Source organism: Zeugodacus cucurbitae, chromosome 5 (genome assembly GCF_028554725.1).
Source record: "Zeugodacus cucurbitae isolate PBARC_wt_2022May chromosome 5, idZeuCucr1.2, whole genome shotgun sequence".
In the NCBI taxonomy this organism is placed as follows: Eukaryota; Metazoa; Arthropoda; class Insecta; order Diptera; family Tephritidae; genus Zeugodacus; species Zeugodacus cucurbitae.
The window spans coordinates 40,208,999-40,231,243 of NC_071670.1; the positions used below are offsets into that span (position 1 = coordinate 40,208,999).

General features: G+C 33.2%; 2 protein-coding genes and 1 long non-coding RNA gene across 9 annotated transcripts in view; 1 reads left to right on the plus strand and 2 right to left on the minus strand.

The window, feature by feature from the left end:
- Positions 1-771: 771 nt before the first annotated feature.
- Positions 772-5,976, minus strand: LOC105215535 (protein cramped). Of its 2 annotated transcripts, none has more exons than XM_029042439.2 (9): positions 5,799-5,976; positions 5,076-5,347; positions 4,593-4,992; positions 4,318-4,521; positions 2,866-4,244; positions 2,650-2,799; positions 2,083-2,563; positions 1,208-1,356; positions 772-1,125 (listed from the first exon to the last, which is right to left on the minus strand). In XM_029042439.2, exons 2-9 carry the CDS (start codon positions 5,334-5,336, stop codon positions 1,024-1,026), a joined length of 3,126 nt encoding a protein of 1,041 aa, XP_028898272.2. In that variant the 5' UTR covers positions 5,337-5,347; positions 5,799-5,976; the 3' UTR covers positions 772-1,023. The 2 variants fall into 2 exon arrangements, with proteins under 2 accessions (XP_028898272.2, XP_028898273.2); XM_029042440.2 differs by lacking the exon at positions 5,799-5,976 and adding an exon at positions 5,591-5,747.
- The window catches only part of LOC128921924 (uncharacterized), a 136,914-nt gene continuing 119,541 nt past the window's right edge, over positions 4,873-22,245 (plus strand). For both annotated transcript variants that reach the window (XR_008471244.1, XR_008471245.1), the window contains exons 1-3: positions 4,873-5,003; positions 6,384-6,672; positions 6,738-7,310. This is a non-coding gene — a long non-coding RNA (uncharacterized LOC128921924). The remainder of the gene's footprint in view (positions 5,004-6,383; positions 6,673-6,737; positions 7,311-22,245) is intronic.
- Syx4_0 (syntaxin-4) lies at positions 6,537-20,563 on the minus strand. Of its 5 annotated transcripts, none has more exons than XM_011189494.3 (9): positions 20,347-20,563; positions 15,497-16,075; positions 13,555-13,677; positions 7,706-7,799; positions 7,387-7,629; positions 7,227-7,300; positions 6,911-7,048; positions 6,717-6,827; positions 6,537-6,651 (listed from the first exon to the last, which is right to left on the minus strand). In XM_011189494.3, the coding sequence occupies exons 2-9, from the start codon at positions 15,527-15,529 to the stop codon at positions 6,580-6,582; spliced, it is 888 nt and encodes a 295-aa protein (XP_011187796.2). In that variant the 5' UTR covers positions 15,530-16,075; positions 20,347-20,563; the 3' UTR covers positions 6,537-6,579. The 5 variants fall into 5 exon arrangements, with proteins under 5 accessions (XP_011187796.2, XP_011187795.2, XP_054086939.1 ...); XM_011189493.3 differs by having other exon boundaries at positions 20,196-20,563; XM_054230964.1 differs by lacking the exons at positions 15,497-16,075; positions 20,347-20,563 and adding an exon at positions 13,810-14,247.

Genomic DNA, 22,245 nt, shown 5'->3' on the forward strand with positions numbered 1-22,245 from the left:
GAATTTGAAGTGGGTAAGTACTTTGAAAGCATAGTGTAAAATTCGAATTTCGTCATTTCAAGAAGTGCGTCAACTAAAAGTCAGAGTGTTTTTTTTTTTTTGCAACAATTAATGAGTGTAGCTTTAGCGAAAATCACAAAGTCCAGCGTAAAAACTATGAATATATATATATATAGATATAGATATATAATATATACGGGTCATTTGTAGAGGGAGAGGGAAGCAACTAAGCATATATACATATGTATTTGTTGTGATGATCATAGAAATAAAATCATTTTGAGTATATAAATTATAGCACAAATTAATGTAATTAAATATATGCCTAAAAATAAAATAGTAAATAATTGTGAGCGAGAAATGAATATATATATGTATATTCCTTTCCTTTGTGTATATGGGTGCAAATGTATATAAATACGTGCAAAAAATGGAGATGCTGATGTATATGTTTCGAAACAAAAAATTAAAAAAAAAATATATATATAAAAAATTAATTAAAAAAAAATAAAAAAAAATTAATTTGAAAAAAAATTAATTTGAAAAAAAAATAATTAAAAAAAAATTAAATGTAAACAAAATTAATTTAAAAAAAAATTAAAAAAAAAAAAAATCAATTAATTAAAAAGAATAAAATTAAAAAAAAATTAAAATAAAAAAATAAAATTAAATAAAAAAATGAAATAAAAAAAATTAAATTAAATTAAAAAAATATTAAAATTAAAAAAAGAAACAAATTAAAGAAAAAAATTAAAAAAAAAATAATAATAAATTAAAAAAAATGAAAATTTAAAGTTGAAAAATGCAAAAGTATGGTGAAAAACTAAAACAAAACAAAAATGTCGCAAATTTTTCGCTTACAAACTATTGGTGTTGTTACTATAACTAACTAATATCTATGCATGTATACAGTTTGGTCAGATCTTTATGCGGTAGCCAACGGCATGGTACAACAACCAGCCACTAGGCAGCACTTAATTTCAGCACAATAAATTATATAACTTTTTCTTTTTTATATTTCTTTTAATCCTTATCCTGGCTTTGCATTAAGGCAGTAATCTCTTGAAATTTATGCATATAATCGACGCTGCTCTCGCTTATCACCGACAAACTCGACGAGGGATCCTGAGTGGGTTAAGTATGCGCATATAGAAAATGTGCTATTTTTGATCATGAAAAAATGAAGAAAGACTTGATATCAACTTACCAAAATATCACGCGTAGCATTGATCTCATCCAAATGTCCCAGCAGACTTGTGAGTGAGAAATCATTGATGTTCTCTTCCAGCCAACGTGAATTCGACGTGGACTCGCGCAGTAAATGTGTCGGTGTCATGCCGTTCAGTGAGCTTGTATCTGTCGAAGGGGAGAATATTAATTATTATATAAAAAAAATTATCACGATAATGAGACGAATTAGTTTCTGTGTGGCATTGTTGTTGTTGTAGTGAAAAAATAAATTACTCCAATAATTTTGAGGTTATACACAAATGATTTGAGAATTTTTCGCTAAGGATAATATCTATAGTCTATACCTATATTTTCTTTGTTGTTGTTGTACCGAAAAAATACTCCAGTAATTTTGAGGTTAATGCAAAGTGTTCGAGAATTTTTTTTCTATATCTTTCCCTAAAATTAATTTCTGAATGTTGTTGTAGCGAACAAAAAATTAGTCCAAAAATGTTGAGGTTATATTGAAATAGTTTGAGATTTTTTCGCCAAGCTATAGACTATATCTATATCTTTCCCTAGAATTTATTTCTGTATGGCGTTGTTGTTGTTTGTAGCGAAAAAATATTCGAATAATTTTGAGGTTATATTACTTCGCTAAACATATAGTCTATAACTTTCCCTAGAATTTATTTCTGTATGTCATAGTTGTTGTAGCGAAAAAAAATTTATACTTTTTTATGATGGATCGTAATGAAATAATCGATACTTAACCTAACTAATACGAAATATTAATTACAGCCGGTCTAATTTACGATACGAGTTACAGTTCGGTTCCACTCTAACTTAAGTCTCCTTACATCTAATATCAAATACAAAAACAATAAAAAGAATACACATTTTTCTACTCACTTGTAGTCTCATCGAAAGCGCTATCGGGAAATGACGATGAGAGCGATATGTCAGTGTTGTCAACAGCCGAGGATTGAAAGAAACGACCAACAAGATCTGTGTTGTTCGCTGTGACATCAGCCATTTTAAAAGCTGCCGAAGTTGAAGGATTATTGTCTAGCTCCGCCACTTCGTCTAGATGATTATTTGTAATTGAAGTGAAAGGTGAAGAATTGCTACTTGTTGGAGGTGGATTATGTTGTAGCGGCACTGAGGTTGACACTTCCGACATTGTCTTAAAAGGAGACAAGTCATTTGACGCAGGTGAGGTATGAGATTCTATGTTTGAGTTTGGTTGCACCGAGTTGTTGGCAGAGTTTTCGCGTGCGTTTTCAATATTTTTAGCTTTCAACACATCGTACGACTGATTGGCGGTACTGCCACCAGGCAATAGCATACGTTGCACCAGCGTTTGACGCATTGATTGCTTTTGGCGTGATAACTGTGAAATAAAAATAAATGAAGAAAAGTTAAAAAAAAATTAAAAAAAAAAATATCTTTCTTAATATATTTATTGCTCTCACTTACGGGATTCATTGGTTTGACGCTGTCCATATTGAAGAGTGGCCGTCGTATGGGTGCAACAGGCTGCCGAAAGACATTATTGCTCTCGTTGTTGTTGTTGGTTGAAAAAGTTTTTGTCGAGACATACGTCTTTGTGGCAATATTGCGTTCAATCTGTAAAATAAATAAATAGTTTTCAATAAAATATATTTTTTTTTTGTCTTTTTTGCTTTTACTTACTCTCGTTTTGGCCACATTACGCTCGCATGTGTGTCCGCAGGAGCACTGTCGCTTGCGCATACGCTCACTCAGATTCGCAATCAACAGCAGATGTTTAAGTTTATTCGCAACACCAGCGTTGGAGAGCGACTTCAACAAATCGGGGTCATCACATTCGCTGGGATTATATGGCATACCGTTTTGTTTTTGCATAAAAACTTTTGTATCTGATTGCGTCATAGACTCCAAAGCAGCGCCAGTGAAGGTTAAATTGCAGCTACTATTCACTTGCATATTGCTCGGATTCAGCAACATATTGCTGTTGTTAGCACTATTCACACTTGGTTGTTGCTGTTGTTGTTGTCTGTCCGTCCAATAGTAATCGAGTTCGAGTTTCGAATCTTGTCCCAACACAACATAAAGATCACCGATAGTTATGTCTGCCGTCGTTGAAATCGTCCAGCCTTTTCGTATGCGCCGTATCACTGCCTCGCTGATGAGCGGTTTAAAATTGGACGCACTAGCACGTCCGCGCGCATTGACAGCACGTCGCATACGCGCCTGATTATTGGCAGTGTTTTGATTCTGGTTGAAAGTTGTATTTGCATTTATTGTTATATCACTTGTGTTTAATGGCATTTTCAGCTCCTCTTGGGAGTTATCAGCACCTTCTTTTAACACTACACTACTATCCAAATCAACGCCCAGCAACTCTTGCAGCTCATCACTTAATTCATCGCTACTGCTTTCACATTTCCCGGGTATTAGTAGGTCCTGTTCATACAGCGCGCCAAGTTCATCTTTGTACACAATATCACCAGCTGGGCCATCACTATCCAGTTTCTCATAGGGTGGACTATTGAACAGTTTGTTTTTCTTCGAATCAGGCGAACGTTTTTCCGAACCACTTTCAGTGCGTGGTCGCTTATGCGCAGATCGATCTTGTGATAATGTTTCACCACGCACTTTCACGCCCATACGTTCCTCGTAGGCGGTCAAACAGATATTGCCACTACCAAGGTACTCTGTGATGCTTAACAATGGGCGATGTATAGGCACACCTGGTTTTGGTAAAAAACACATTTCGGGATCTTGAAAGGCTGGTAGATGCTCAATATTTTCGACAGTTTGCTGACCATTACAGTCGCTTGAATGTAACGAGGGAGTAGGCGCACAAGCGGTCGGAAATAATTTCAATTCTTCTTCAGCCATTTTTTGTTCAGCACTACGCCACTTCATTTGAAACGTTTTGATAAAATTGAACAATTTCTTATGTAGCGGCACGGTGGTGCGTACACGTGGATTTTGTGCAACAGTTTGCACGCGTCCAAATGCTTCCATAGTGGCGGGACTAACGATCACTTCGATTTTCGATGGCAATTTAATGTCCTCAAGTGAGTCTGCAATTGAAAATTAATGTTATTGACGTGCTAATTATAAAATAAATAAATATTTTATTTTTAATATATTCACCATCAAGTTGATTCAGTCTCCTTAACGCCTTACAAGATGGTGTCTTTATACGCAGGTTTTTGCCTTTACAACGCACACTTATGTGCCCGTGGTAGACAAGATTTCGCAACTTCATGAAGTGCTTATCGGTTACAAATTGCAGTTTCCTACGCATTTCTCCATAGTTGATAAGCGCATATAACTCCTGTGCGGGTTTCTTAACCTCTGCAACGGAAAACAAAAGATTTGCTATAGTATACATTATACATAAATATATTACCGACAAGGCCACTTACCGTCAGAGAATTTGATGTATTTACAGATTTTATGATAGGTTTGGTAATAGTGCTGTCGCACTTGTTCTTTCGTCTTGAATGCACTATCTGCTGCGCTTCTACGTTTCAGTTTTGTGTTTATATAATTGCCGAGTGCATCGAAATCCTTACCAAATTCATTCAGTGCATCAAAAAAGTGATTGCGTTCTAAATTCGTCCATGTCGGTTTATTGCTGCGCAATTGCGATGGTGTCTTTTGCATTGTCTTGTCTTCACGTCGCTGTGGATCGCGTTCATTTGGTGGTGTTAACGGACGCGTCTGGTCTTGTTTCATTTTTTGTATGACCCGTGCACTGGCACGCGTTCCCGTACAATTATGCATTATCACAGAACCCAGTAGCTCACTTACTTCGGAATCCAACTAAAAAATTGGTGCGAAAAATTCCAAACCAAGTTTAATTTATTCATTCATAACACATACACATCTCATCAAGCGCTCATTACCTCGGTGCGCGATTTTTCATCACAATTTGTGGATATAACGCCGTTTGGTTTGCGCTCATTGGCATTTTTTCCGCCGCCGACGCTTTTGGTATTGCTCGTTATGGCAAGTGTCACTCTATCACCGATTTTGATTTCAGCTTCATTGCATTCGAATAACTCCTCGAACTCATCAATGAATTCTTCTTGGCCGGGTGGTACAGTTGTCGTCGTAATCGAGAGTGCCGTCTGTTTTTCTTCCCCGCCCAGAGCATTAGCGCTCATTTTCCGTAAACCTATTTAAAATAAAATTGTGTTTAAGAAAATTCCAAACATATACGTTGATTCAGGAATTTAATTAAAGCCTTTTGAAGAAAACTTTATTGGCAATTTTTCACACGACAAAGAAATTTTAATTGCGCCCTTTCGACTACGTCGGCACGCTGAATTTCACAGGCAAATAACTTCGCTTAAACTGCACAGTTTTTCAAATAATTGCCGGCAAAACGTTCTATACACGTTGAATTTTCATTATTTACCAAATTTCTTAATTCTCAGAGCGGATTTAATGTGTAATTATTTGATAAAATTTCACTAAATTCACTTGCGAAAACACGAAGTTGACAACTGACAAAAATGGCGCTCGACTTTCGTTTCGTTGATAGCTTTGCATATTAAGACTTTTTATTTATTTTTATCAGTCGTTTTACCAAATATCATTACATATTGTTTACTATATTGTTTTACCTAAACAACCAGCCGAATGTCGACGTTTTTATATACAAAATGCATTAATAATTTACACTTTTCACATTGTTTTCATTTATTTGTATATTCTCTTGGTGTTCACAACTCAGTACAAAAATTCTATTCCCTTTTTCTTTCTATTTCTACTACTTCGTTGTTGTTGTTTTGCCTGCATAGGATTTTTGTTTATTGATGCACTTTGCGAAAATACTACCAACTGCTGATTGGGTTGCAAATGACGGAGACGAAAATGTGTGCAATTAGAAATTGCGGAATTTGGGAGTGTTTGAGCGAAATGCTGCCATATTGTTGGTGTGATTAATGGATAATTTAAACTTTAAAGATGTATTTTTATCATTATAGGTATTGAAGAGATAATATTTTTAAATTTTTCGCATTTTATTTAACACTTACAAACATACTCTTTATACAAAATAAATAGATATTAAACAAATAATAATTATGCACTAATTTAAAAATACATTAAATACTTACGCTTTTATTCCTCTTCTTTTGTTTGATTAAATAAATTTAATTTATTAAAATAGTTAAAATAATTAAATTTTTATTCATTTATTTATTTAGTATATTCTGTTAAATAAGTGGCAGCACCGTATCGCAGATTCAACACGACGCTCACTTATTCACCAACTGCCGCTATTTTTCCTCTTCCTATTCTAACTGTCAAAAAGTTCCGGTTTGAGACTTTAGTAAAGCGTATAAAGTGAAAAATTTCCGTGCGGTTTGAATTTATTTTATTATAAATATATTTGTTTTTCGATCATAAATATATACCAATTAATATTAATACAATTAACACAGCCATCGCGATGCCGATAAGCCAAAACTTCTTCTGCAAAACAAAAACATAAAGGTAAGTAACACAATTGCGTTGCAATGCAGCTGCTGATGGCTAACCTTTAAAGCTTTCTTTTTCAGTGACTCTGCTTTCTGCAGCTTATTCTGACCTTTATCAACGAAATGCGTCGCTTGCTGTGCAACAAATTCAACGCGATTTATCGTTTCACTCTGCAAATAAACAATTATGTGAATATAAACAAATTACAAATACAAAGTTGCAATTGCCGGTGCTATGTCGTTGTTGTACGCACCTGTTCCATTACGAGTGTTTGTATACGCAGGAATAAGGCATGCACATCTTCAATGGACTTTTCCAATTTCTTGAGTTCATTGAAACGATCCATCAAATCGCGGAGTGTGCGTCGTTCATTTTCGGTCTCTTCTAGAATCTGTGGACGAAAGTCGGGTAAAGTGTTGATGAGAAGTGTTCGCGTAAAGTGTTAGTGTAAAGTCGTCGGTTCGTCGGTTCGTCGGTTCGCGTTACGTGTTAGTGTAAATCGTGTGTGTGTGTTTGTAAAATGTAAGCGTTAAGCGTATGCGTGTAAAAACAGTATGTTTTCAACTTACATTGCCAACAAACAGATTCGTCGTCTTATTTGCTATCAGTTCTTCAATTTCTTCTTCGGTGGAATTGCAGTTCACTACATGGAGGTAAGTGGTAAATCATTAATTTATTACATTCATTCATATAAATCTACTTCATCAAATGTATGCGCGCCGCACTTACTGATTTTCGAATGCATTTCCAGATTTTTCTTTAGCTTGCGCTCATACAATTGCAGGAACTCTTCGTTTTTCGTCCATATTTGTATGTAACTCTGATAGAGCCCGTAGAAAAGTGTGCGCTTCATGCGCGCCTCCAATGTGAAATCATTCTCGGGCGGCATATTCGCTTTGAATTCTCTGAATTTGTTCATCAGCTGATTGCCCATTTTTAAATTTTGTGTGCGCAGTTCATCCATTTCCTTTTCTGTGAGAATTGAAAGTGTATATTTGAGTTTTGGTCAGTGACATATAAGTGTTTTCTATGTTAGGTGTTAACATACCATTAAAATTACGTATATTTATTGTTTGCACCATTCGACTCATTGTCTCCAAATTCGCAGAGATTTGTGCCAATTGTACTCGTATCTCCGAATACTGCAATTAAGGGAGGGAAATTGTGAGAATTTGAGCATTTGTATGAAATTATATTTGATATTTAATTATTTTATTAATTTAGAAATATTTTTTAATATAATAATTCTTACTACTATTTAATATATTCTAATTAATGTCATCCTTTATTTAAGATTAATATTTTATTAGAAAAACTTTGTTTAAGGTGTCCTTATTTTGTTTATTAGAAATAATAACCTTAAATCATTTAATGAAATTCCATGCTATGATATACTATATGTTTCATCTAAAGTGTATCGGGCATTCAATTCGGTGAGCGCTTAGGCCTATATTAATTGTTTACCACATACATACATACATGAGTACTATCCATGAAGTTATCGTAGTTACTAATATCGAAAAGCATATCTTTTCAAAAGCAAGGTTATGCTAAAAGATAAAAGTGGAAATACACACATACATACAATGTATATATATATTTTATGTGTATATCTGTGTCTGTATGTATATAACCACTTTGTTTGTTGATTCTAATTAGCCAAATGATAAAAACAAAACAAAATCAAAAACAAATCGAATTTTAATCGATTGAATTTGGTTTGTCGTAAACAATTAGCCCTTATACATACATACAGACGTACATACATATCAAGGTGTATTCACATGATTAACACACACATGTGGTTTATGTATTTTATTTGTTTGCTGATGTTTTTTCTAACCTAAAAGATAATAATAAATTGAAACAAGTAAGGGAGTGTTATGTTTGCATGAAACGGAGCCTTACATACGCTCCCAATTTGAAAAAAAAAAATGAAATGTTTCGAGAACATTTAATTGTAAATATTTTCTATAAATTCGTTATTGGCAAAATTCAGCTTTTGAAGATTTAATTTCTGCTATCGATAATAGTTTTTATCAATGCTTACTTTAGAAAAATTTTTTATTATTTTTTTTCATATTTTTAATATTGATCGATATTTCGGAACCGAAAAAATTAATATCAATCAATTGAATATAAGCGGCTAGGGAAACGTAATCCATATTATTGAAAGGAAATAATAATAAAAATAAAAATAACATTAAAAAAGGGGGATTATTAATTAATTATAAAATTAATTTATAAAAAAAAAAAAATTAAAAAAACTGAAATTAGATATAGAAATAGCGTATTCACTAGTCTGTATGTACAGTTGAACTATGTACCAGTTGAACCCTAGCACGAATCACCATAATCCACAAACAAATTTCGAGTTAGAGAGACTTTCGAGTTACGGAAAGAAGAAAGATTTGACTACTATTGTCATATTCAAGAGTTCGAGTTATGGAAGTTCAACAGTTTATGAAAACAATCCTGAGCTGAATCAATGACAATTGTCAATTTATCAATGAAGCGCATTATGTGTGAATGTGAAAAAATATAAAAAATTATCTAAAGTACTCTTCAACTTACAAGTGTAAGTGAGCACTTGTATTTTATTGAAAAGAATTTGAATAACAAAAACAAAAATAAAACAAAAAGGGCAATTTACACATACACCAGATAAAAATATATGTATGTACATAAAATGTACTGAGAAGCAAATATAAATTTACAGTTACAATGACGCAAATCTATTTGAATTAGATGCCAATTAATAACGAAACGAACATTTGTTAGAAAAATGAAAAATAATGATTGCTGCATCTAGAGAAATGCAAATTTTTCTAATGAATGGCGAACGGCGCACGCTTTTGGTACCTATATGGCATACATATCTACATATAAATACATATTTTAAAATTTGTATGTACGACAGCAAACATGTGTTTAATAATTTAAATTGTTTATATGACGGTAACGGGGTATGTGAGTAATAATTATTGGCAAAACGCTGCACCAATTTCCATAGACATTCACCTGAAGCAAGTGTCTCATATATGTATATTTATGTATTATATGCATATAAATACATGTGCGCAGCTACGTGAGCAAAATTTCTAATTACTCCAAGCTCGAAGTAATTGAAGAAAATTGAACTCAGTATTATTGCATTCTAAATATGAGGAGTGAAGTGTGCTGTATTGAAGAAATGTTATAATTCCACTGAAATATACGCGAATTACGACCGAGGCGTGCTGTTTTTATTTTCCATAGAAAAAGGGTAGTTGTGAGTAGTAGGGGATTTTCAAAGTCTAATGAAACGTTTTGATAATAAAATGTTTAACGAGTTGTTTGGTTTAAATAGTTATATGGAAATTGTTATAATTTTTCTCACATGAGTGGAGATTGCTTTAGAAGAACCACTTGATAAATAATGGACCCTATAATGAAGATTAAGTTCAAAAGTTGATGAAGTTCAACTTCCTTTAGGAAAAATCTTTCAGATGGTTTCAAAATTGTTTTGAGCAAAGCACTAGTCCTAATTCCCGTGCAAATATGGTTAAAATAATTGCTTTCAACTCAGGAATGGTGCTCTTATGTAGAAAAGAAACGCTTTTGGCGCCAATAATATGAAAAGGTATATGCCTAATTTTTTTGTAGCTTTTTAGAGTCTATCATATATTCGTAAATTTTTATTTCATGAACTTGAACTTATCTGCCATAATTGATCTTATCTCAGTAACCGGCATAGCGATGGTACTTGAATTTGAGGCCATTGAAATGGAACATAACACTTCGAAGGTAAAAAAAAAATATTGAAAAGCGTTATACCATTTATACATTTATTTTTGTGTAAACTACAATTTTTATAAGGTTGTAGGTTCTTTCTCCAATATAATCTCATAGGCTTAATATTATCTCACAGGTCTAAATTCAGACAGTTGCTTTTATTTATAGTTATATTCTCTACTTCAAATTGTCTTCAGCAATGCTTTCACTTAGTCTCAGCTGATATTATCATTTCATTTAGAAAGTAATTTCCTTACAAATGTATGTATATATATCAGTGAGTATACAATATGACTTCAGTAGCAATAAAAAATTATTTATAATACTCTAAAAGTGGCTTAGCTACTACTGATAAGCGTACATATCCGAGTAGAGCTGCGTGTATGTTGCCACTTTTACCATTTTTCCGACAAAAATGTTAAAAAAAAATTTAAAAAAAAAAACAAGTGTTCCCCTGTAATCTATCTTTAATTTAAAATTATTATTAAAGGCTACATATTATTAAATATAGGTCAAGTTCAAGCTAATACGATTTTGAGATAGAGCGTGAGATCGCTCGATACCCTGTTAAAATTTAGAAAAATGATAGTGATATCTTCTTCTCCTTCCGATTTTTAGAAAAATTATTGTAAATACTACAAATATTGGTAAATTGGTCCTAAGTGGCAGCACTGTTAATCACCCTCAGCTGTTACACACACACACCTACATTCTCACTGACACACTTAAGCAAAGCCTATTACGTATGCTTACTCCTAAGAGCACTCATGTATCCGCTAAGTGCATAGACAAACATTTACACCCCAACACTGAGACAACTTTCTTGTTGTTTTAAGAACAATGCTCTAAAATGTGTGTTAATTATACAGTTTAGGAGCATGCAAATTTTTTTTCTGTTTTTTTTTTCTGTAGGTTAAATGTTATAAAAGTGCGAAATGAGGGCAAATTTATAAATGAGCAAATGTTTAGAGATTAAATTTTTTTTATGTTTAGAATAAATAAAATAAAAAATCAATTTGGAATTCTTAAAGTACAAAAATATAAAAGGTCTACAACTTTTCTTCCGCCTTTTTTTTTGCAAATTTAAGGCTTTTTTCACTTTGGACAGTCTCACCGTACATATCCGAAAGCATTCGATGAGCCTCAGCCGCACTTTTCTTGGAATTAAAAAAGAAATGCAAAATTTCCCGCACATGTCGAGAATACGGCTCAAAAAGTGACATTTTCAGTTGAGAATAGGTTTGGGATGTAAACAGATCTCTACAAATATTTTATTGGGTTAATGTTGACACAAATGACCAAGATCGATATAAAAAAATCGATTTAATCGACCAAAGCTTGACCATAGAGACATCTATTGGAAAACGGCGGAAGCAAAGTTGTAGACCAATAATTTAAATAATAAGAAAATAATAATTAGGTTAATAAAATTTAAATAAAAATTAAAAATTTTTTTATTCTAACTGTAATAATAATCATATTATTACATAAGACACATACTTAGTATTAAAAATAATATTAAAATTAATTGAGGTTAGAAAACATAATTTAAAAAAATAATTATATTAAATATATATATAACACCGAAACAAAAAAATGTATTAAAATTAATTAAATATTAATATATAATCTAAAATGCATAATGCACTGATATAAAATTTATTGAATTATAACTGATAATAAAAATTAGAATTGGGGTTAGAAATAACATTAATTTAATTTTTTTTTAAATTAATTTGAGTAAAAATTAATGTCATAAAAAGTGAGGTTAGGAATGAAATTAATTAAAATTTGTTCTATAAAAATTTGAAAGTTGAACTAAAATTTAAACAAAAAAAAATTATTAATTAAAATATTAAACTAATATAATAATAAAATAATTAATGAAGCATGGTTGACTACAGTAATAAATAAGTGAAGATAGAAATAACATTACATTGAATTTTTTTGAGAAATTGTGAAAATTAATCTGAAAATTTAATAAAAATAAGGTTAAATTAAATTATTTGAATAAAAAATTTAAAATTTAAACTAAAATTTAAGGAAATTAAACTAAAAAAGTATATATTTAAATACAGTGGAACTTTTCTAACTCGAATCACCATAATCCACAAAAAAACTTAGAGTCAGAGAGACTTCGAGTTATAGAATTTTCATTAAAACATACAATTTTTCAAAAAGCAATTGTCCGGCTCTTGAAGTCTGTATCCCATGCCTTTGTTACTTGATTTATGCAATCAATATGTGCAATACCATATTTTTTGTTAATCTCCATACGATATAGAGGGACTCTTTTAAAATTCTGTCACGGTAGCAAAATTTGAATTTTTGTATTATGCCCTTTATTTTGATTTATGGAAGAAAATTTGTATGAAATTTGATTTCTAAACGCTATTGCCAGTTCAAAAGTTCGAATTATGGAGATCTTCGAGTTATAGAAGTTCGAGTTATGGAAGTTCTACTGTATTAAAATTAATAGTAATTAAAAAATAGTAATTAAAATTAAAATGTGACATTAAATTATTGATTATTTTGATAAATAAGCAAGGTTAGGATAACATTAATTTACATTTTTTAAATTAAAAATGGAGAGAATTAAACTAAAATTTAATAGAAATTAATTTAATAAAAACTGAGGTAAGGGATAAGCTAAAAGATATTGATAAAGTAAAATGAAACCAAGTAAAATTAAAAAAATATATAAAAATAAAAAAAAACGTTATTGTGCGATGCTGTGTGCGCGATTATTGAACTCACAAGTGGACCAATATATAACACTTCATGTGCATAAGCAAGATTCTGCATTCTATTACACAGACAGACAGACACAGTCTGTATCAAAATCAATATAAATAAGTATGACTATCAGCTTAAGCATATTTAAAAGCGTCTATCAATAAGTAAACCACACTCGCATTGTCTAGCTGGAAGTGGATTTCTTTGTTAGACTAGCCGACTTTAAGAAGTCACACACACATAAACAGACATATACATATGCACATTTGCATAGACAATTGTGCATACAGTTTCTTGTCATTGCTGCCGACTACAGTTCAAATACTTGCTTGCTTGCTTAATAGATTTCTTTTTTGCCTCCCCTGATTCTTATGCAAATTTATTTACCGGATTGAGTATCGCGTCCATGGGTGCACTCATCTCGGCTAATTTGAGCTCGCTATTGCTGGAACGCTGAAACAATGCCGTACCATTCGTGGCAGAGACGGTGGACAGCACGCTATTGGAGCGCTGCGAGAAAAAACAGAAAACAAAAACAAATGAAGTATTTGATATGCAAACAATAAAAAAGTAAACAATTTCCAATAATTAAAATCTTACACAAATTACATATTTTAGAGCATGACACATGCAGCAACACACCCCTCAAACACACAAACATCTTCATAACTGTAGACACTAACCGCTTTTTTAAACTTTTGTTGTTGTTGTTTTTTTTTACTTTTTTGCTTCCGCACACTCAACTCTATGCCTATCTGTTTGTCTGTGATCAGCTGATGCGCCGCGTCAATTACGATCTAACGGTATATGCTCGTCCACAGCTGATTGCTATCAATTGGTTTGCACCGCATACAAGTATATCGAACATGAGTCTAATGCAACAATTGAAAAAGCTCCGATTTACTAATTTCTTTTTTTGCGCAAAAGAAAAAAAAATTCAATGATTTTATATGAAAATAAGAGTAAAACACGTCCGCCCTGCCGATGGTGCTGCCAAATCTGCGCAATTTGCGCCTACCACTGCCGTTACTCACTCACTGCTGTTAGCCATATTTTCTGCTCGCTGCAAGCGGTTAAGTGCTCCACTGATTGTCGCGCCGAACTCACTGTGTGCGCGCTGATGTGACTCTTTTGGTTGTTTGTTGTTGTTATTATTGTTTTTTTTTACGTTTGCACACGCTTCCACCCTTCCTGTTGCAAATTACGCTCAACGGCACATAAACGTAATTACGTATAGGTAGGCAATTAACTGTACACCTATGCGTGGGGTTGCCAGATTTTATGATTTTTTTTTAATTGATGGATTTCAGTTTAAATTTCGGTGGTTTTGGCAAAAAGGGGCCGAGGTTACGTGGTAGATTCATATTGAAATTAGATACTCTTCAAATTTGGTAGACTCCGTTAAGGAACCTAAAAGTCTTTAGACAATAGTCTATCAAAGGTGTTAACATAGTCTAATCGTCTTTTAGTAATCCCGACCACTGATTTAGACAGTCTCTGTTTCGTCGAAATACAGATTACTGCCAATTTGTTCAGGATGTCCCTATAGCTAAAGAACATTTGGTGTCTCTGGACCAATTATTTGACCTATGATATAAAATACATTGTTCTTTCTTGCTGTGTGACGATCTTCATTGGAGAACTCTACTTCAATAAGTTTTAACTCATACATGATTTGACCTCATTACCTTCTAAGCACTTGATTTCGACCATTTGGAGAACTTACGAGCTGTACCAATATTTTATAAAGCCAAAGGTAGTTTTAATTCTTACAAACTGACTAGGAATCTCATCCCGAAAATGATCACCGACGGATTCGGTTCTTATATTGTCGTCAGGTTAAATATTATGTAATATAGGGTTACTTCAACCTATACATATCAAAGTCAAGGTATTAGTATGTTGGTGAACATCGATAGCGATTTATATTCTTAGAGCTTTCTCATCACTGAAAGCTTCATTGGCTTGCACTCGCACACGGTAACATGAGCTTCAGAGGCTCCTCTGATTAAAATGGCGTATATTAGAAGAGCTTCAGTATAATTTAAGACTGTTTTAGACTATATAGGACCCTCTTAGTTTATTTATAAATAAAAAAAATTTAAAGTCCCAAACAATTTTAAGGTATAATTTCACATTTTCGGCATTCTCTTCACTTTCAAGTTGGTGGCAACATTGCCTAGATCTTTCAAACACTAGCAAGCACACATACTACCAAATGGCTGTTATCTAGACTCTCCCAACTCTCAAAACCTCACAAAAAATAATCTACCAACACACACATGCACTTAGATTTTAGAGTATTTGTGTGAGTATGTGTTGAACTTACCTGTAGCAGCTCGGGTAGTCTGTCTTTAACCATTGTTGCTGTTGTTGTTACTGCGCCGGTTGCTAATTAAATATTTTTGCTATTTTCCTGTTGTTATTATCGTCGTCGTTTTTGTTATTGGTGTTTGTTGCTAGCTCTCACTCTTGTTATCACTGATAGTATTTTACGGCAAATTCTTTCCGTTTTTTTTGCTTTTTTGGTTATGAAACTAATATTTACGCTCGTTGTTGACAATTTGGCTTTAAGACTGCGCCAAAACTGAGACTTTCATGTTCACAGCTGTACAAAAACGCTCATTCAGCGAGCAACCGCCCCCTCTAAGCTAATACTATTAGTATTTTCAATATTTTTTATTCTCGTATTTTGCACTACTTTTTAAACACTTTATGAGTATTTGGATTCCTCCATCGTATACTTGCTATTCTCTGCTTTATTGCACAACTGTTTATAGCACTGTTTTTTATCACTTGTCATATCTTTTATTTCTTAATAATTTCATACGTTTGTTAGTTTTATTATCTCTCTGGTGATAACATTTATTTAGACTTTATTTTCGTTTTGAATGAAGGTTCCTGGAATCTGTAATTATTTTAAATTTTTATGTTCTTTTTTATCAGTTATATATTTTATGAATAGAACAATTGTATTAAAATGATTTAGACGTATTACTTCTGAATATAGTATGGCTTGATATCGATCCATTGAAATTATTGGACTCTTGATCTGTATCTCTTCGAATAACTACCATACGTATTGCTAACATTGAAAACCTCTTTATTTCCTTTAAGAATGTTTATCGGGAATTTTTTTTGGAACCAGGAGAAGAAGGGATTAGAATTTTTTTAGGAAAATTAGAGTGAGTAGTAAATTGACTATCCCATTTTAAATATATTGGACGAATACAGAAATCGTTAATCGTTATCTTTCAAGTAAATGATACGCTCCAGATCAGAAAAATGAGTGTGTACCGAACGACAGAAGGACTAAGTTTTTATTAGAATATTTTATTAATATAATTGAAGCCATTCCCAATGACATAATAAATACCAACCTTCGATTAGGTCTATATAGTCTATAAGTAAGTATTATATAAATATAGTCTCATAACCATACAATTCTTTGTCTAGAATGCCCTTAAATAATATGAATATTAAAATTAGCGCTTTTTTCAATTAACCTGCCTGAACCTCTTGGAACGACAAATATTTTTAACTGGTATAAAAAATAATTGTGAGAGAAAATTATATTTGTTATAGGCGTTTCCTTAGAAGTTAGCCATTAGTGATACATTTTTAAGTAATATCGGTTCATTTATGTACTTTGGGTTCTTATCAATGTTTGCGAAGTGTCAATGACCATGCTAAATTCATGGATGACGTAATAGTTTTTTTTTTTTCAACAAGAGGGATTTTTTCATATTGATTTTTTGATTTCATATCACAGAAATTCATTTTTTATGCATTGTGTATAGATTTAACTGTTCTTTTATATATATCAGTATATATATATATAAGTCCAAGGTCGGTAATGATATCGAAAAAAAAATTATTATTGGAAAGTTAAAGTGAATTATGGCTGATCCCTACACGAGGATAATTCATAAACGATCTTCTTCTAATGAAAATAAGAAAATCTTCATAACAACGAAATTATCGAGCCCTTCACAAATTAGCTCTACGTCTAGAAATCGGCTTAGAATTAGTACCTAACATTATTAAAAGCCCGTGTAGGGTATAAAATATTCCGCTTCGCCTGAACCTTCATTGAATATTTGTTATGAAATCATTGCAAATCGTATGAGTTCGAACTTAATGTGATCGCAGCGTTTAAGTAAACAAAATTGATGCTTTCTATGGCTTAAACAGCTTTGGCAATGCTTAATCATAATTTTATTGGTATCTCAACAAAAAATACAAAATATTGCATTTTATAATTTTTGAGTCATTTGATGAAATAATTTAAATATTCTGACATTACATCACCTTGTTCATTTAATTTGCTTTCATCAAATTACGAGTATAAAGTGAATTACTATATACTTTTTGGCTCTAATAGTTTGTAGTTTTACGGGTTAAATTGCTTTTCAACCATTTTCTTTTAATTATATGTAAGCGTCGGTCACATCGGATCTGTTCTACTAGAGAGATGAATATAAATATAAATATTTTCCTTCGCTCTGACTCTCTCTCACTCACTCACTTACACCTTTTTCTAGGCTAACAAATCTTTCAGCGAAAGTTTGTCCTAGATTATTTAATACCTTGTGGCATACAGTTGGGTTTCTAACTTTATTAGTTTGAGATCGACTAGACATAAATATGCTGATTTCTCGTGTTTTTGTTGGGCTTATTATCTGCTCATTTTGGTATTACATAGGTTCAGATTTTCGGTTATAACTATGAGAGATTATTTTAAATTTCACAAATTGCCTCAGCCTGATCGTATTATTTAGGGTTCTTATATTAAACAAAGTACATTCGGCTTATCAAACGATTACAATTTTTGACGTCATTAGAACGTCTATCACTTATGTATATTAGAACCTTTAAGCTTTTGAATTAATAATTTAAGTCCAGTATAGTAACATGCATTGAGGTGAAGTGTTCCACTTGTCTAATATGAACAAAACTAAAAAAATGCGGAATTTAAACAATTCATTTTAATTAATTGTTTTAAGTGAATTATATTATATTTGTTGGTAATGAGAAAAATCGGGAAAATTAAAACCGGTTTAGTCAAAAACAGTTATTTTCTGTTGTGCTTATTGCTTTGTCGAATCGGCGTTATATCAATATTTGAGATATGTTAGACATAAATGATATGGAAAAGGAAGAGATGTTTTCAATTATATCGCGAGATCCAAGTAGAGGTACATTTTTGAATAGCATATTTTTGACAAATCACACGTGATTCGCGTCATGGAAAGACTTACACCTGAACATCGTTTACAAATTGTTCAACCTTATTACGAAAATTTACGTCACTCTACAGCAAGAATGTGTTTCGCGCGCTTCGCTCAACTTATGGTCGACTTAAACGGCTTACTGACCTTACTATTCGTAACACTATCACCCATCTTGAGTTCCAATATTCATTATTGGATAATATTTGACCGAAAAAAAAGAACGGTTTAGTGTGGGTTGCGGGTCAGGGGAATTTTCGGTCCATATTTCTTCAAAAATTATGCCGGTGAGGACGTTACTGTCAGTGGCGACCGTTAGTGTGTCATGATAATCGTGTATTTGATGCCTGAATCTTCTATTTAGTGCTCTTGGCGACATTTCGTTTCAAAAAGACGGCGCCACTTTCCAGCACCTCGCATCAATCAATGGATTTATTGAGAGAACACTTCGGTGAGAAGATAATTTCACATTTTGGGATGGTCTATTGATCACGAAGATCGTGAGCTATCACGCCGTTAGACTTTTTTCCTGTGGGGATATGTATAGTCTAAAGTCTATGCGGACAAACTACTTTCGATCAGGCCTTGGAGCAAAACATCACGCGTGTGATTCGCCAGGGACCAGTCGAAATGCTTGAAAGAGTAAATTGAGCAAATTGGACTCAATGGATGAACCATCTGAGATGTAGCCGCGGCCAACATTTGAAAGAGATAACCTTTAAAAAAATGGATCACCCTTTATTTATATTGAACGCGTTCGTATCGACATAACGATCTATTATTAATTTAATACTAGCTTACTTGATAATTTTCGTTTTGAAAAGGTTTCAAGTTCAAGGCCAAAGTCTGGGTTTGTAAAAATTAAAATCAGCAAGCAAAAGCACAACTAATGAATACAAATTTACAATTTTCTAATGCATATAGACATGACTTGAAGTGATCTATACTGTTATGAAATCTAGTAAAGGGCACTCTATAGCGAAGAGGTACTCATTAAACACACTTAAACATTTTCCATTATTTATTGTTGTACAATTAAATAATAAATTTGTAATTTCCTTGCTTATTACTTATTATTTATTATTGTTTAGTGTATTTTTGTATATCAGACTGTGTAACTTGCGATTTGCTCATCTCTGTATAGATATACAAACAAATCTATGCACGAAGATGTGTATGAATAATCGCTGCGCAGCGTTAATAAGTCGCAACCGAGATTTATTGTGGAGAATGTATATACATGAATTATTAAGATTGCTTTGTAATTGTTGTTGTACGGAATTCAGCACTATTCATTAGTATTACGGATGCTTATGGCATATTTGTGGTTTTGCTAGTGACACCTGTTAGTTGTAGCTGCTTTCTGAATACGTCACTGTGAGCACACACACACACACACACACATAGACAGAAACTCAATATTTATTTAGCACTTGTTAGTAGTTAGACTGAACGCGCTAATTTCACTAGAATAACAGCATGAATCAGCTGATTTCACTAAATAAGCTGAAACGATTTTTTTGGACTTTCCAGCAGTATTTGATATTTTTATGTGCTAGTATTTGAGTTTAGATTCCTTTAGATTACTTTGTTACACTTTTTATTTTTTTAATTTAAGTTACTTGAGTCGAAGCGCTTTAGCTCCAAAGCTCTACAACTATCACGCGCCTGCATTTGCCTCAGGCGCTCGGCGTCTTGGTGTGGCACGTACGCGCGATCACTGCCACAATCCACGCGATCACCGCTCAGAAATCAGCGATCTGCGATCCGCGCTGACAGCTGTAGCTTACAAATTACCTTGAAGCGATTATTCACTTGTGTTTTCTATATATTATTCTTAGTTTATTTGCTTTTTTGCTTTCTTCTTCTTCTACTGTCACTAGTATGTATGCCAATTGTAGCGAACAGGCGCATGCTAGGATTAATTGTCGCCTTGTCTACGCCTTACTATTCTACTCGACGACGCTAGCTTGCTAGATAGGTTGTCTCGTCACTCGGCCGCTTTGGCGATAAGCGTACGCGCGCGCGCTACTTTCGCAAAATGATACATTTAAATAGTTTTATAAAAAAATTAAAATTGAGGTAGCTGTGTTGTTGCGACGGCCGCAAAAAGCGCGCGTCAGAAGTGTACTGAACGCGTTGAGCGCAAGGCGGTATTTGCTTGCCAGTCGCTCAGCGCTGCCCAGGCGCGCGTCGCTTTTGTGACGATTGCGCTGCTATGGTTTTGATTGCGCGCACGACTTCAAGTAAGAGCGCAAGGCGATGGCGCGCGCAGCTCTGTTCAAGTATGCATAGCGTATGAAATAGTGATCATAACAAATGTATGCAAGACGCTGGTGGACGCGCGCGCCTTTGTTGCGTCAGCGGCGCATTGAGCGTCAGCTTAAAGCATGCTTAAAATTTAGTGGTTATCAATTTCCAAAAAAAAAAATTGTATACAATAAATTCTTTGCGGCGTTTTTGCCAGCGTTCTTCTTGGTATTGCTGTGTGAAGCGCCCTTACCTACACAGCCCATTTGTATGTGTGGCGCTACGCTTTGCACAATATGCTTCGCTGTTATCGCACACATATTTTTTTCTTACTCATACTGATATGATATGATTAGCACCAGCGAGCGTTGTCTAAAGTACGCGCGCGAGAGCGCGTTCTTCTCTAGTACGACATTAAGTTGCTTTTTAATTTCTCGAATAATTTATTTGCGTTCACATAAAGCAAAGCGTTTACCCGCGCGCGCTCAACTGTCTACTGCGTTGCGCCGCTTAGAAAACATCATCGAAGGTTGCGCGCACTTACATATAGTACATTGTAACTAGGCGAATGCTTAATGGATTGGTTGAATGACTTATTGAGTGTCGGAGCGCTTTACTTTACACTGTTGTTGTAATCGTCGCGCGCTGTCGCCGGTTTCGTTTGCGCGCTTTGTGCCTTTGCAATATGAACTCGATTGTGGAATAAAATTTTGTAATGCAAAAATATTTTCGCTTTTCTATTACGAATTTGCAAGTTTTTGTTTTTGTGTTTCGTATTTAATACCCGGTTTGTTTGTCTTATTTATCACTTTCGCGCATTTATTGCCCTTACCTAGATTCTCGTTGATATACATATGCCAACGAGAGTGGTTTGATAGATCAATAACTTTTTTCTCGCTTTGTTTTCAAAAATATTTTGTAGTTTCGAGTTGAGATGTGTTAGATTATTTCGTAAAGATCATTCAGTTTCCAAATATTTACGAGTTCTCTTCTAAGTTCTCACGAAAGAACATATTGTTCAATAGTAACATTTGTTTTTTTATTACTTCGTCAAGTTCTTTCACTTATGCAGATTTTGCCAAAGCTGAAGATCATTCTTCAAATTCTTTTTAAATATTATTTAAAGATATCAAAGACACTAGAAAACTTTCTTCGAAACGCTCTTCGAAATCTTTATCCGAAATATATGTATATGTATAAGTATATACTTCTTCGTGAGCAGTCGCCGAAACCCTCTCCCGGATCTTCATCCAAGAAACCTTTGACTTTAACGGTACATTTCTTCTAGTAAATTTCTTCGTGGTGCACTTATATGTTTAGGAAGTCTGTTGGTTATAAGGTCGGATTGGGATTAGTCATACTATAGGCTCTGCCAAGCATTTAAAATTGAAGGTACCGGTATGGATTTGGTTAAGGAATGACAAGAGAGTTCTTCAAGTTTGAAATCTTCAAAGTCACTGGACTTAAAGAATGAACCTCGTATGAGTTAGCACTTCTAGTGACTTTTATATTGTTTTTTATACTCTCGCAACAAAGTTGCTAAAGAGAGTATTATAGTTTTCTTCACATAACGGTTGTTTGTAACACCCAAAACTAA